General features: G+C 35.6%; 1 protein-coding gene across 2 annotated transcripts in view; it reads left to right on the top strand.

Annotated features, from left to right (window-relative positions):
• Positions 1 to 12,564, top strand: part of LOC136040879 (pumilio homolog 2-like) — a 199,080-nt gene that overhangs the window by 73,543 nt on the left and 112,973 nt on the right. For both annotated transcript variants that reach the window (XM_065725279.1, XM_065725280.1), the window contains one exon: positions 9,478 to 9,672. In XM_065725279.1, coding sequence (XP_065581351.1) covers positions 9,478 to 9,672 — 195 coding nt within the window. The remainder of the gene's footprint in view (positions 1 to 9,477; positions 9,673 to 12,564) is intronic.

The raw sequence follows: 12,564 nt of genomic DNA, 5'->3' as shown, positions 1-12,564 counted from the left end.
ATGAGTAGGTTTATAAATAAACACATTTTAAATCACAGATAATTGGGGTTTCGGAAGGATTAATTTCAACTAGCAAACCTTTTCAAAAGAAAACCACGAGAGACTAGATGATATGGAAATATAGCCATTCAAATCAATGTACAATAGGAGACTTTAGGCTGTGCTAAGAAATGGAGTGTTCATTTTAAGTATGGATGGGAAAAATGTTCTTCAATCTTTGAAGTATGTTTGACTCCTAGATATTTGAACACGGGAAGAGTCTATTATAACATGCTGACATGTAAGGTTTTCATCGGTGAAAAAGAGAGGGGAAAAAGAGAAAGGAAGAGAGAACTATTTTCCAGGCATAGGAGGTGGTCAGTTGGCTCTTTTTTAAATTGTATATAAGAACGGCATAGCCAAATTTTAATAGTTAAGGAATTTCGTATGCAGGCACAACATAAAACTGTATTAAAGTGTGATCTTATTGGTTTGGTTTTATGAATGAAAGTATCCAAGTCGCTTTTGAGAAAAAAAGAAGCACAAGATTCTTTTCGAAGTTCAGAATCTAAAAGATATAATTGTCGGAAGAAGTTAGGGAGACTCCTCCCTATGAAAATCCTCCATGAAAATACATACAAATGAAACAAGAGGAAAGAAAGATGTATGGAAATTGACCATCCAATAAATTAATGCTGAGCTGGCCTGTCACCTCAGATACAAATTCAATTGTTCTGTTATATATTTTGAAAACTGGGAGGGTAAAAGAAGAGAATGTTGATAGCCATACTGTTGGACGGTAATACATATAAGGTTGAATAAGAGAGTGAAAGAAGATCTTTATTATTGAACTAGGGAAACAATGACGAGGCTTCCGAAGAACTCCTCAGTTTATGGAGAGCTAAAGTTTGACAAGAGCACAGTGATGTTTAAAAGAAAGGTTTTCGTCCAATAAGATACCCAGGAATCGAACATGTCTATCATGGGGACGAGTTATTTCACCATGAGTGGTAGAAATACTTAGAACCAAAGGATAAGAAGTACCCGATCTGGAAAAAAATAAGTAGACTAGGTTTAGATAGATTTAGGGCAAGGCGATTTGCAGCGAATCAGGCAAAGGTTCTTTTTGGGACAGAGTACATTTTAATTATAAGGGATGATCCCTTAATTTCTGAATACCCACTAGTACTATCATCCGCAGATGCGAATAGTACTGGGTCATGAGCTGCCTCACTAGCTCCCGCAAAATCGTGGTCACAAATACTATAGCAATGTCGTTCATTTTTTTTTTCGGGTACAGCAATAAAAAAGATCATTGATGAATATAAGAAATAAAAAGGTCCTAGTATAGACCCTTGATGGACACCAAAATAAACCTGATAAACCTGGAATTGATTTTGAAGCTTAAGGTCAATACTGATGGAACTTTCAGATAAATAAGTTTCAAACCACTGACAGCTGTTTCCCCTCCCTATGTGTTCAATCTTTGAGAGTAGGATAGTATGTGATATGGTGTGAAACGCTTGTCTGCCATCAAGAAAAATCGCAGCTAAAATTTTATCCTCATCAAGTGCCTTGTGATTGAACTTCAGTAATGCCATGCAAGCGGGTTCTGTTGAGTTTTACGGCCGAAAACCAAACTTATTGTACTGAAATTTTTTATTATTTTTTTTTTTCATCAAGGAGCAACACAAGTCCAGACTACATACATTTTTCAAAAATTTTACAAAAGGCTGATAAAAGAGAAATTGGTCGATAATTAGAAGGGCCCTCTCTAGCACCACCCTTGTGTAGAACAACTAATCTGCCAGATTTTAGGGCACTAGGAAAAGTTCCATTCAAAAATGATTTCACAAGAATGGTGAGAGGTGAAAGGAAATAGAATAGAGGTTAATATAAACTTTAAAGCTTTGGCCGGAGTTTAGTCAGGTCCACAAGAGGAAGGTCCTAATAGCTCAGAGATGACTCTTTGGACTTCAAACTCGGAAGCTGAATCTAAAGCCATAGATTTCAAAGGCAGCGCAATAGCACTGCCTAAGTAAAAAGCGATGTGGGAACAATGTATTTTTTTTTTTTTTTTTGGTCTTATGCCAGGGCACTTCATATCGAAGGAGTTGCCGCAGAAGCTTCGAAAAGGGCTCATTCGATTGGAAATAGGAATGGCTAGTGCTCTTTTATTAGTCGAAAGTGATTGGTTGGCAACTGCCCCCCCCCCTCCCACACCACCAATTTTCCCAAATACATTCAATCAAGATTTTGAGATAGCCATTTCGTTCAACGTAGTTGAAAGGTTCGGAACTTCTGTCTTTGAGGATAACAATCCACATAGCCCTCAGGGCAAGGGTTTTAAGTTATGCCCTGGGGGAATTTAAGGTTTATATAGAAAGTCTGATCGTATAGACTTTGAAGGGGGCTTATTGGATTGCTAATCAGAAGTTTTAGTGCCCTTTTCGAGATTCAGAGTGACCTGAGGCTGAATACCCCCACTCACAAACACCTTGTATTTTCCAAAAATGTATCTGATAGAAATTTTGACATGGCAATTTGTTGTCGTAGAAACTTCGAAAAAGGCTCATTCGATTGGAAATTTGAAGGGTTAGTGCCCTACTTAATATTCAGAAGTGATACAGTGGTTGGAGAGCAACTAACCCCCCTCCCATACCTACCATTTCTCCAAACACATCCAATCAAAATTTTGTGATAGCCATTTTGTTCAACATAATTGAAAGGTCCGGAAATTATGTCTTTGAGGATGACACCCCTCCACAGCTCTCAGGGCAAGGGTTACAACTTATGCCTTGGTGTCATATAAGTCATTGTAGGTTATGTATATCTATATCGTAGGTAATATATCTGATGTAAATTTTGAGATGGCCATTTTTGTCGTAGTAACTTCAAAAAAGCTCATTTGATTGAAAATTGAAAGGACTAGTGCCGTTTTTATTAGTTAAAAGTGATTAGGGGCAACAATCCCCTTCCACGCCCATCATTTCCCAAAACACGTCCAATAAAAATTTTGAGGCAGCCATTTTATTCAGTGTAGTTGAAAGGTCTGGAAATTATGTCTTTTGGCAACTCCCATAGTTTCCCAAGACCAGAACATAATTTGCACTTTACTAAAAAAAAAAAATGGTCGTGGATTGTCAGTTTAGTATTCATATACTGATACATATTCCTTAAAGTTTTATTAATTTTTAATTTATTAAAGTTAAAAAGTTAAAACATTTTAAATGTATTTTTATTATTTAAATAATACAATGAATAATCGAGTCAAGCAAAAATTAACCTGAGTAGGGCCGACAACCCCCATGCCTTCTCAAGACTAGAACATAATTTGCACTGTACTGAAAACAAAATATACTTGATATGTTTTCACTTTGTTTTTTCCTGTTTAAATTATTTTTACTAGATATATGAAGTCGGAAGTCCTCCCCTTGCATTCTAATTACAGCGCGAGTGTCAGGTGCCCTTTTTAATAGTAACAAGATTTTGGAGGGCAAACAGCCCATCTCTCAAGCCCATTCATTTTCCTAGCGCATCCAGCCGAATTTTGAGACAGCCATTTGTACAGCATAGTAGAACGGTCCAACAAGTATGTCTTAAGGGATATTAGGCATTTCAACCCCTTCACAATTATGTGATTGGCCCATTAAGCTTTAAAACTACAAATCAAAAGGCATTGTGTTAAATGGTTGCCAATAAGACACCTCAGCAATATATAAAGAACGACTGGGGGTATTAAGTTGAAACTTTTGGGGATACTACTATTACTACTTCTGCTTTTACAATTTAAATAAATAAAAAGTGTAAGTTTATAGAGGTTGTCATAGAGCATAGATAGAATGTTATGGGAATAATAATAAGCTTTATTTTTCAGGTCAACTTTTGAAGCCATAAAATTAAATTAAAAAATACTATTGGTGTCGGGATTAAAAAATGTTGAAAATGTTTCTCTAACGTAGAAATAGCAACCCATACTATGTATTCTTATAGAAGAAAAATGAAAAGAAATATCTTTTTGTCCATGAAAAAGAGCTTGTCAATAAAAAGAACAGAAAATAATTTTAAAAAACTTTTTCCACAAGATAAGTTTTTCAAGGAAAAGTAAAGAGCTCCATTAAGCCAAGAATGAGCAAAAATAAAGTCAAATAATCTTCCAAGCGTAGAACTACCACATATCACTGTCAATATATAAATGAAACTCAAAACGAACAGAAATTACAATAAATAGCCGTGGCAAACTCAAAACGAGCAAAAATTAACACGTTTTTCAAGTTTTTATCAGAAGCTGCCACCAAATAAGCCACCAAAAGACATGATTTTTTGTTTTTGCATCCCATGAACAAAGTAAAGGAATTGAAATTGTAAGGGAACTCCCCTCTCCAAGCCTTCTAAATACCCCCAAGTACCTCTTTAAGTTCAATGTCCTCATAAGCAAATCCAAAGCTTGTTAAGGCCCCTTCTTTCTACTCCTTTCCCGATGCAACTGAATCCTAGCACTTGACGGGTCGAAATTCGTCCATCTCTCTCACGCTTACTTATGCCCAAGTAAAGAACGAAGTGAACTTTATGCACGATCATTATGTATTTTATGCTTCGATTTTTTTCCACCAAGCTACCTCATATGGAAGGAGTTGTCGTAGAACCTTAGGAGGGGGCTCATTCGATTGAAATTGTAAGTTTTAATGTCCCTTTTAAATGGTTGTAGGGCATCCCTTCCCCGCGCTCGATTTTGCTGTCCTCCCCACACGACATTGGATCAAAATTTTGAGATAGCCATTCTGCTCAGCATGGTTGAAATGCCTTGTAAATATGCTTCCGTGTGTGATATAACCCCTGCGTAGCCTTTGAGGCAAGGGCTGTAAGTTCTGCTGTTTGCCCATTGTTTACATTTTGGATCCGTTTTGTTTGGGGGGGGTGAATTTGATCCTGGGTCTCCAAAAAGGCTAAGGGTATTAAGGCGAAGCTCTCAGGGAATGTTAAGGGGGATGTTGAACTAGGCAAACCACTAGGCAAATGTACTTGCAGGTTGTAAAAAGTGCAAATAAACAATTTTTCAGAGAACGTTGAGAGGAATGTGTACTACGACTACTACTAAGGCTAAAGTTGCAAGGTCTAAACTCTCAGGGATATTTGAGGAGAATGTTGAACTAAATCAAAACACAATATGTGTATGCAGGTTGTGGAAAGGGCGTATCAGCAATATCTTAGGAACTGCTTATGGTATTAAGTTGAAACTTTCAGGGCATTTTGAGAGCGATATTGAACTAACCCAAATACACTATGCTCATACTACTACTGCTACCGCTGCTATTTCTTCTAATAATACTATTACTATTGTTAATGGAACAACTTGCGACTGTGATCCGCAGCTACTTTAGACTGTGGCTACTTATGGCTAAGATTATACGACTGCGACTGTATATGACTGTGACTACAATCTCTCGCGACAGCAGCTACTTGCGACTGCCTCTACTTATGACTGGAACTGCTTGCGACTGTGGCTACTTATGACTGCAACTGCTTGTTACTGCGAGTAGAAACCTAGAACTGCGACTACTACTACTGTGATTGTGACTGTGATTTCTTTTGCTACTTCTTCTCCTATAACTGGGTATTGCTACTGCAACGGTTACTACTACTCCTACAACTCTTTAATTAAGCCAAAAGAGTTTAGGGTCATTTGGGTTGTCAAAAGGACACAAAGGTGAAATATTTCAGTAACAGAATAGGGTTGAAACTTCCAGGGAAAGATAAGAGACGTAAAACAAATCAAAAGACTATGTATCCAAATTGTCAAAAGGATGTCTTTGAAATATCCCCAAAACAGCCAAGGGTGTTACCTTGAAACTTTCAGACCATATTGTTGAATTTAGATCAAAAGGCAATACATGCATCCAATGTCCAAAGCGTGTATCTTTGATATCTAAGTAGCAGCTAAGTTTATTAAGTTGAAACTTCTAGGGCATTTTGAGGGGATGCTGAACTAAAGAAAAAAACTACGTGCATTCAGGTTGTCAAAGAAGCGTATCTGTAATAGTTTATGAATGTCTATTGGTATTAAGTTGAAAGTTTCAGGGCATGGTGAGGGCGGTGTTGAGATGAGTTTAAAGACGCTATGTATTGTAGATAGTCTAAAGGACGTATCTGTCGCATATCAGGAATGTCTAAAGCTTCTAAGTTAACACTTTCATGGCATGTTGATGGTAATGTCGACCTAGTCAAAATACACAATGTGCATTTAAGGTTGTTTTAGTGCATGTTAAGGAGGGTGTTCGACTAACATTTGTCTATTTGCAGGGACTTACACGTTTATCAGCGATACACCAAGAACGCCTAAGGGAATAAGGTCCAAACTTTAAGCCATGTTTTGGGGATAGTTGATTAAAATTTGTCTATATTTATGGTTTTAACATGGTAGTGGTCAAAATGACTTCAATTATGCAGAAGCCCAAAGATTATGCAGATTTTTAATACATTCGTTTGAGTAATATTCCACGTATCCAGTCATCCGAAGTTCTATAGTAGGCTACAACTTTCATTAAAATTTGTTGCAAAATTTTTGTCCAATATATGTATTGCAAGCCAAAATAATGATTCTTAAATATTGATATTTAAACAGGAAGACCAAAAATTTTTATTATTATTATTATCCAGTAAAAAAAAAACTATGCCGTCAAAAACAAAGAGACATTATTAAAAAAAAAAAAATATAAAAAGAAGTTTTGCAAAGAAAAGTAGAGCTACATTAAACAGAAGACTAGTGGAAATGAAGCAAATAGTAATTCTGGTGTAAAACGAACATAAATCACTATGGATAAATAAGTGAAACCCAAAACGAACAGAAATTGCAATGAATAATCAAGTTAAACTTAGAACAAACAGAAACTACAGCAAACACGAGTAGACTAAACCCCCTATGTCTTGTAAAGGTTAGGACTTCATTTGCACTTTGCTGAAAACAAAATATATTCCAAATGTTTTCTCTTTTAAATGATAAATAGATTACCCGTCGTGTTTTGTTGCAATCTGAAAAGAAATTAAATTAAAACAAAAAAATACGCCTCAACAACTTCTCAACAACTTGTTAAAGTTTCTTGGCGATCAGATGAACAGTGTAGTATTGCGTACAGGACATACACACAATCATACATTCTATTTATAGATAAATAAAAAATTGCTGAGACATTCCTGAGACATTTCGGAATGAATACCAATATATATTTAACTATCATTCTCCATTTTAATAGTGCTATTTAGCAATCTTAATCAATATGAGTTTCTTTCTTCTTTTGTTGATGTAAATGAAAACTCACAGCTTGAGATAAGAATTGTTTCCAGTAAAGGCCAAATGACGGTTATTCTTAACGAGGCATAGGGGCTCTAGCCTTATTCTTGTTTCCTGTAATTTCTGTTTGTATGAAGTCTAACTTGATTATTTATTTAATTTTTGTTGATTTTGGGTTTCACTTTATTCATCGTGATTTATGTTCGTTTCACATTTGAATTACTATTTGATTTTATTTCGGCTAGTATAAGGTTTAACGTAGCTATTAGTTTTTTTTAACATTTCTTTGGTGGTAATTTTTTTTTTTTTTTTATTGAAAATAAAAAGCAACAACTTGGAGGTGTCTATAAAACAGTGATCAGAGACTTTTAAATTTGTTTCTGATTTTTGATAATTCTCTTCATATTTATTCTTATTTATGTAAAATTTAAGACATGAAAGGTTTTATATCTGAAATAATAGAATAATAATAATTGAATCTGAATAATTGGTTTTATAACTCCAAGCTGATATTGCTGTTTTGTATTTCTGGGAATACACCTCTAGAACCTATTCTTGATATCTTAATCAGTGTGTCTAGAGAAAGAGAGGCATTGACATAAACTAGAAGGAAGATTTTAACAGGACTTGAACGAATTGAAGTCTCCGTATAAGGTTGTGAGAATGTGGAAATTTCAATTGATTGCATGAGGATAACTGCACATGCCTGTTATACTGCACACAAAATGGACTCGCTTCCACTCTAGCCAAGAACCGCTTGTAATTTTCCATTAAAAATGTATTGAAATGCATTTAAATCTGGTCTTCTTAGCATAAGCAATCTACTTTCCTTGAAAAATTAGATCCCTACATATCGAAGTTAGGCCTCATTTTTTTTGCCCTGTGTCCATGACTATACGGGGATTCTGCCACTCGAGATGTTTTTTTGTGTTCAAATAATTCATAGTGCAAAGAATCAATGGAAAGTAAATTTATCTGTTAGGAAATCAAAATGGTGCTGGTCGAATTCATTTTAAACTAGTGACTTATCATTTAAACTAGTGAGTATCATTTAAACTAGTAGCCATTTTAAACTGGTGGATTATCTAAGTGTATCTGTAAGGCAAGTTCCCGAATTAGGACCGTAATGTCAGTATAATCTCTTTGTCTAAGTTAACTTTCAAAGCGACAAGAATTGTCCTAACAAAGCATCTGAAACCAAATCTTTAAAAAAAATTGTGTCATGGTATATTCGGCAGTTCTGGATGGTAAAATGGTAAAAATAAAATAACTTATAACTGATATGTCAAAATTAAATTGGAATCACGAAATATTTACTTTCTTTTTCCCTTCAAAGGTTCAGATTTTCCATTTTTCTAATGTGCAAAGGTTTGCACTGTCAGTTGTTGAAAGGCACTCTCCACTATGATTAGGTTAAGAGTGTGTCCATTGTCAACTATAGAAGTTGTGATAACCAACTACGGCATTGCAAGCAATACACCTAATCATCGGAATATATTATGGTGTTCTCAAATGAACGTTTCAGGGACTAATCGTTGGTTCACATGTTATAGTCAAACTACCTTAATATGCTTTGGTTTTTACTGCTGATAAACAAAGATAGGGTACAATAAGTGCAGCCCTGGATAACTTTCTATTGACCATCCAACAAGGGCTGTTGCTAAGATTCATTCCCTAAGCAGCTCTAGATTGTTTATGGTGTGGCTTAAGGATGTTTTCATCGGGACTGATTTGAACTTTCATATCATATGTGTCATATAAACAGTGTCTAGAGTAGGCAACATAGGTGAAAATGATCTAAATTACAAATCTTCATCTTGCGACAAAATTGTCCAAGAACCTAAAACGAAGAAGATGAAAGTTTTATTCATACGCTCTGGGATAGAAAAATAGAAATGGGGAAATTCAAAGGTGTTTGTTCCAAAAATTTACATCGATATCCTTATAAATTGTAATTTGACTAATCAAAACATGTAGCCCGAGCAGAGGAGACACTTTCCTCTCTATATCTTGTCAATCCAAGAATGCGCTTAAATGTATAGATGGCATTCAATAAGTATACCTTTGGTATAAGAAAAAACATGCTGTCTCTATTCTGCTTCCTGATGATGCTGTTCAAGTACATAAATGTCTCAGGTTCCTGAGGTCTTTCCACTGCATACAATTGACAATTGTTTTTGACAAAATATCATACAACTTTTCTGTTCTAGATTCCTCCATCGATGGTAAATGGAGGTATGAATCAGACCGACGGGCAAGGACATTTTGAGCAAGTGATGATGGAAAATGTTATGCCAAATAATATTCAGCAGCAACAGCAGATGACTAATTATGATAATAACTTGTCATTTTTGAATCAAATTGAACCACAGCAAGGAATTATGGCTCATAATCTGGAGGCTCAGGTATTTTCCTTTCATTGATATTTACGATAATTACCGAAGTAAAAAAAAAAAGAAAAGAAAAAAGTGGACTCTAGCCAAATTCAGCTGCTCTAGTTTGCGGATATTGAGAACCAAAAAAGATACTCGCAGACACAGTCAATGTGTCAGCTCAGGTGGCTCAAGTTGAAATTAGTGAAGTGGGATCTAAGCCTTAAACAAAAGAAGAAAAAACTAGTTTTTTTTTTATAATTAATGTAGCTGAAAGGCGAAATGACTACAGGCATAGTTACCACGAAGGTGTCAAAGGAAGTCATTAGTTTGTTGAAGAAATAAAACTTGTTTGCAAGGATCTAATGGTTAATTCTTAGCTACTTCTTCTGTTGGTGGCTTCAACAGTAGCTTCTTTCTATGCTTCTTGTGTCCATAAATAAGTAAATTATTAACTCCTTTATTCTCCATAACAGCGTAAATAAAACCCCCCAGTATCGGGTTGTCTATTATATGTTGCTACATTGATGTACGATACTTATAAAACAACATTGGGAATTAAAACTACGCATAAGTAAGGTACGAATACAGACAATTAAAACTTGTTAATCGAATTAACAAGTAATAGGCTTGGCCTCTGAAGACCAACCGACCGTTTAAACTATATGGTACAAGACTTCGTTCGTAAATCTGAAACATAATCAGGGGAAATATTTTGTTGGGTTTAGGATGACAGATATTTGAAGGAAAATCTCAGTATCAAGTGATATCTTTCTTATTTAAGGCTTGGTAGACAAAATATCCTGGGACGATTTTCATAACCAAACAGTGGATTTACTTGTAGGAAGTGGGGAAAAGTGCCTGCCCCCATTCCAATGTTTTGAAGAATACCATTTTTGGAGATATGTTTATTGAAAAATGCCCGTTTTTAATATTTTCATTGAAAAGTTGAAGGAATTTGACCCCCCTACGCAGACATCAAAACATACATTTTGCACTGCCCCTAAATTTTCGTTAGTTGGCGCCACTGTGGATCCTAAAATAATTTTGGACGCTCGTGTTTGGATATCCTCGAGCTTTTCAATCAGCCCATTTGAAGTAAGAGTGCCACACGAGGCAGGTGTATTCTGCATTTAGGATATATATATATATATATATATATATATATATATATATATGTGTGTGTGTACGGAAAAAAGAAATTAGTTGCTCGGGAGGAATTGTGAATCAATGCGACACGGCGAATGACCTTTACAAAATAATAACTGGATTGTGGCCATTATGTGGGAATGCCATTTTGGGTCACCGTCAACTGTAACACAGTAAATTTAGACTTGTTTTGGACAGTGATGTCTGTATCTTCGACAATTGGCAATTTGGGGCTCTTAAGAACGATACTTCTATAATAAAACTTTTAGGTAGGCTTTTTGTCAACGTGACCGAGGTCACGTGTCAGTATAGAAATTATGTGCGACAGTAACTGTGACCTCGCTTATGTCTCTCCTTTTTTTCAACGCTAGCCCTAGTAAAGAGCGTTAGCTTTTAAAAGGTAAATTTAGTCAATGATCCAAATTAGATTTTTGCAAAAAAACAAAAAACAACAACTTTTTTTTTGAAGAAACAATCATTGGAAGTGTCTTTGTATGCGTCAGTTAGTGAATATCGTTAGTCTGATCATCTCTGTGAAAGTAATATTGTAAAATCTTATAATCCTGGTATGAATAAGACATAAAACGTATTTTGAAAACTTTTGTGTGAATAGCTTTCAAAAGTCTACTTCCATAGAAGCTCAGCTACCGGGCTGGTTCACTCTGATCTTCCCGGTCACTGTTAGTTAGAAATTGTAAATAAGTAAAACTGTGAAATTGACATGCAGTGCTGTAACTCACCAGATTATTCTAGTTTATTAAATCAACAATGCTTCCTAAAATAATTTTGGCTATCGAAATAAGAAATCACCTTGACTGTTAATACCGGCCAGCTGACCTCCTCCACCTGCCTGCGTCTGCCCAGATATTTTGGCAAAGCGGTGGCAAATGTGCGTAAGCAGTAAGATTAAAGTTCTTACTTATGTCAAAATGGATAAGATGACCAAAAAATATAGACGTAAACTGCTTCAAGTGTTTGACAGGGCCCTTAGCTCCTTACGTGCTATATACCTGGTTGATATGTTCTTTTGACATCCTCTAAGGCTGTGTTGCCTGATTTAAAACGGATAATATGTCAAAACGGATAAGATGACCAAAAAATATAGACGTAAACTCCTTCAAGTGTTTGACAGGGCCCTTAGCTCCTTACGTGTTATATACCTGGTTGATATGTTCTTTTGACATCCTCTACGGCTGTGTTGCCTGATTTAAAAGGGATATGTCAAAACGGATAAGATGGCCAAAAAATATAGACGTAAACTCCTTCAAGTGTTTGACAGGGCCCTAAGCTCCTTACGTGTTATATACCTGGTTGATATGTTCTTTTGACATCCTCTAAGGCTGTGTTGCCTGATTTAAAACGGATAAGATGACCAAAAAATACAGACGTAAACTGCTTCAAGTGTTTGACAGGGCCCTTAGCTCCTTGCGTGTTATATACCTGGTTGATATGTTCTTTTGACATCCTCTAAGGTTGTGTTGCCTGATTTAAAAGGTCCCTTTAACAAATTTCTTTGGGTAACTGCTCCTGGGATGGCCAGTTCGTTCAAGTCATTAAATACTTTGGTGGCAATATGGTCTTTATTCTCTTGTAGTTCTGTGCATGATTCATTGTACATGATCACGTTTCTAACTTGCATTGATGTAAAAGAATACAATCTTGAAAATCGTTCATTTCAAACTTGAAACAAAAATTGCAGTCACAATTTATCCGTTAAATATGGGAAATTAACTGCATTGAATTGTCAACCAGATCTTTTTTTTTATTAGTTTGGGA

Source organism: Artemia franciscana, chromosome 21 (assembly GCF_032884065.1).
Source record: "Artemia franciscana chromosome 21, ASM3288406v1, whole genome shotgun sequence".
NCBI lineage: Eukaryota > Metazoa > Arthropoda > Branchiopoda > Anostraca > Artemiidae > Artemia > Artemia franciscana.
This window is presented reverse-complemented; position numbering and strand designations above follow the sequence as displayed.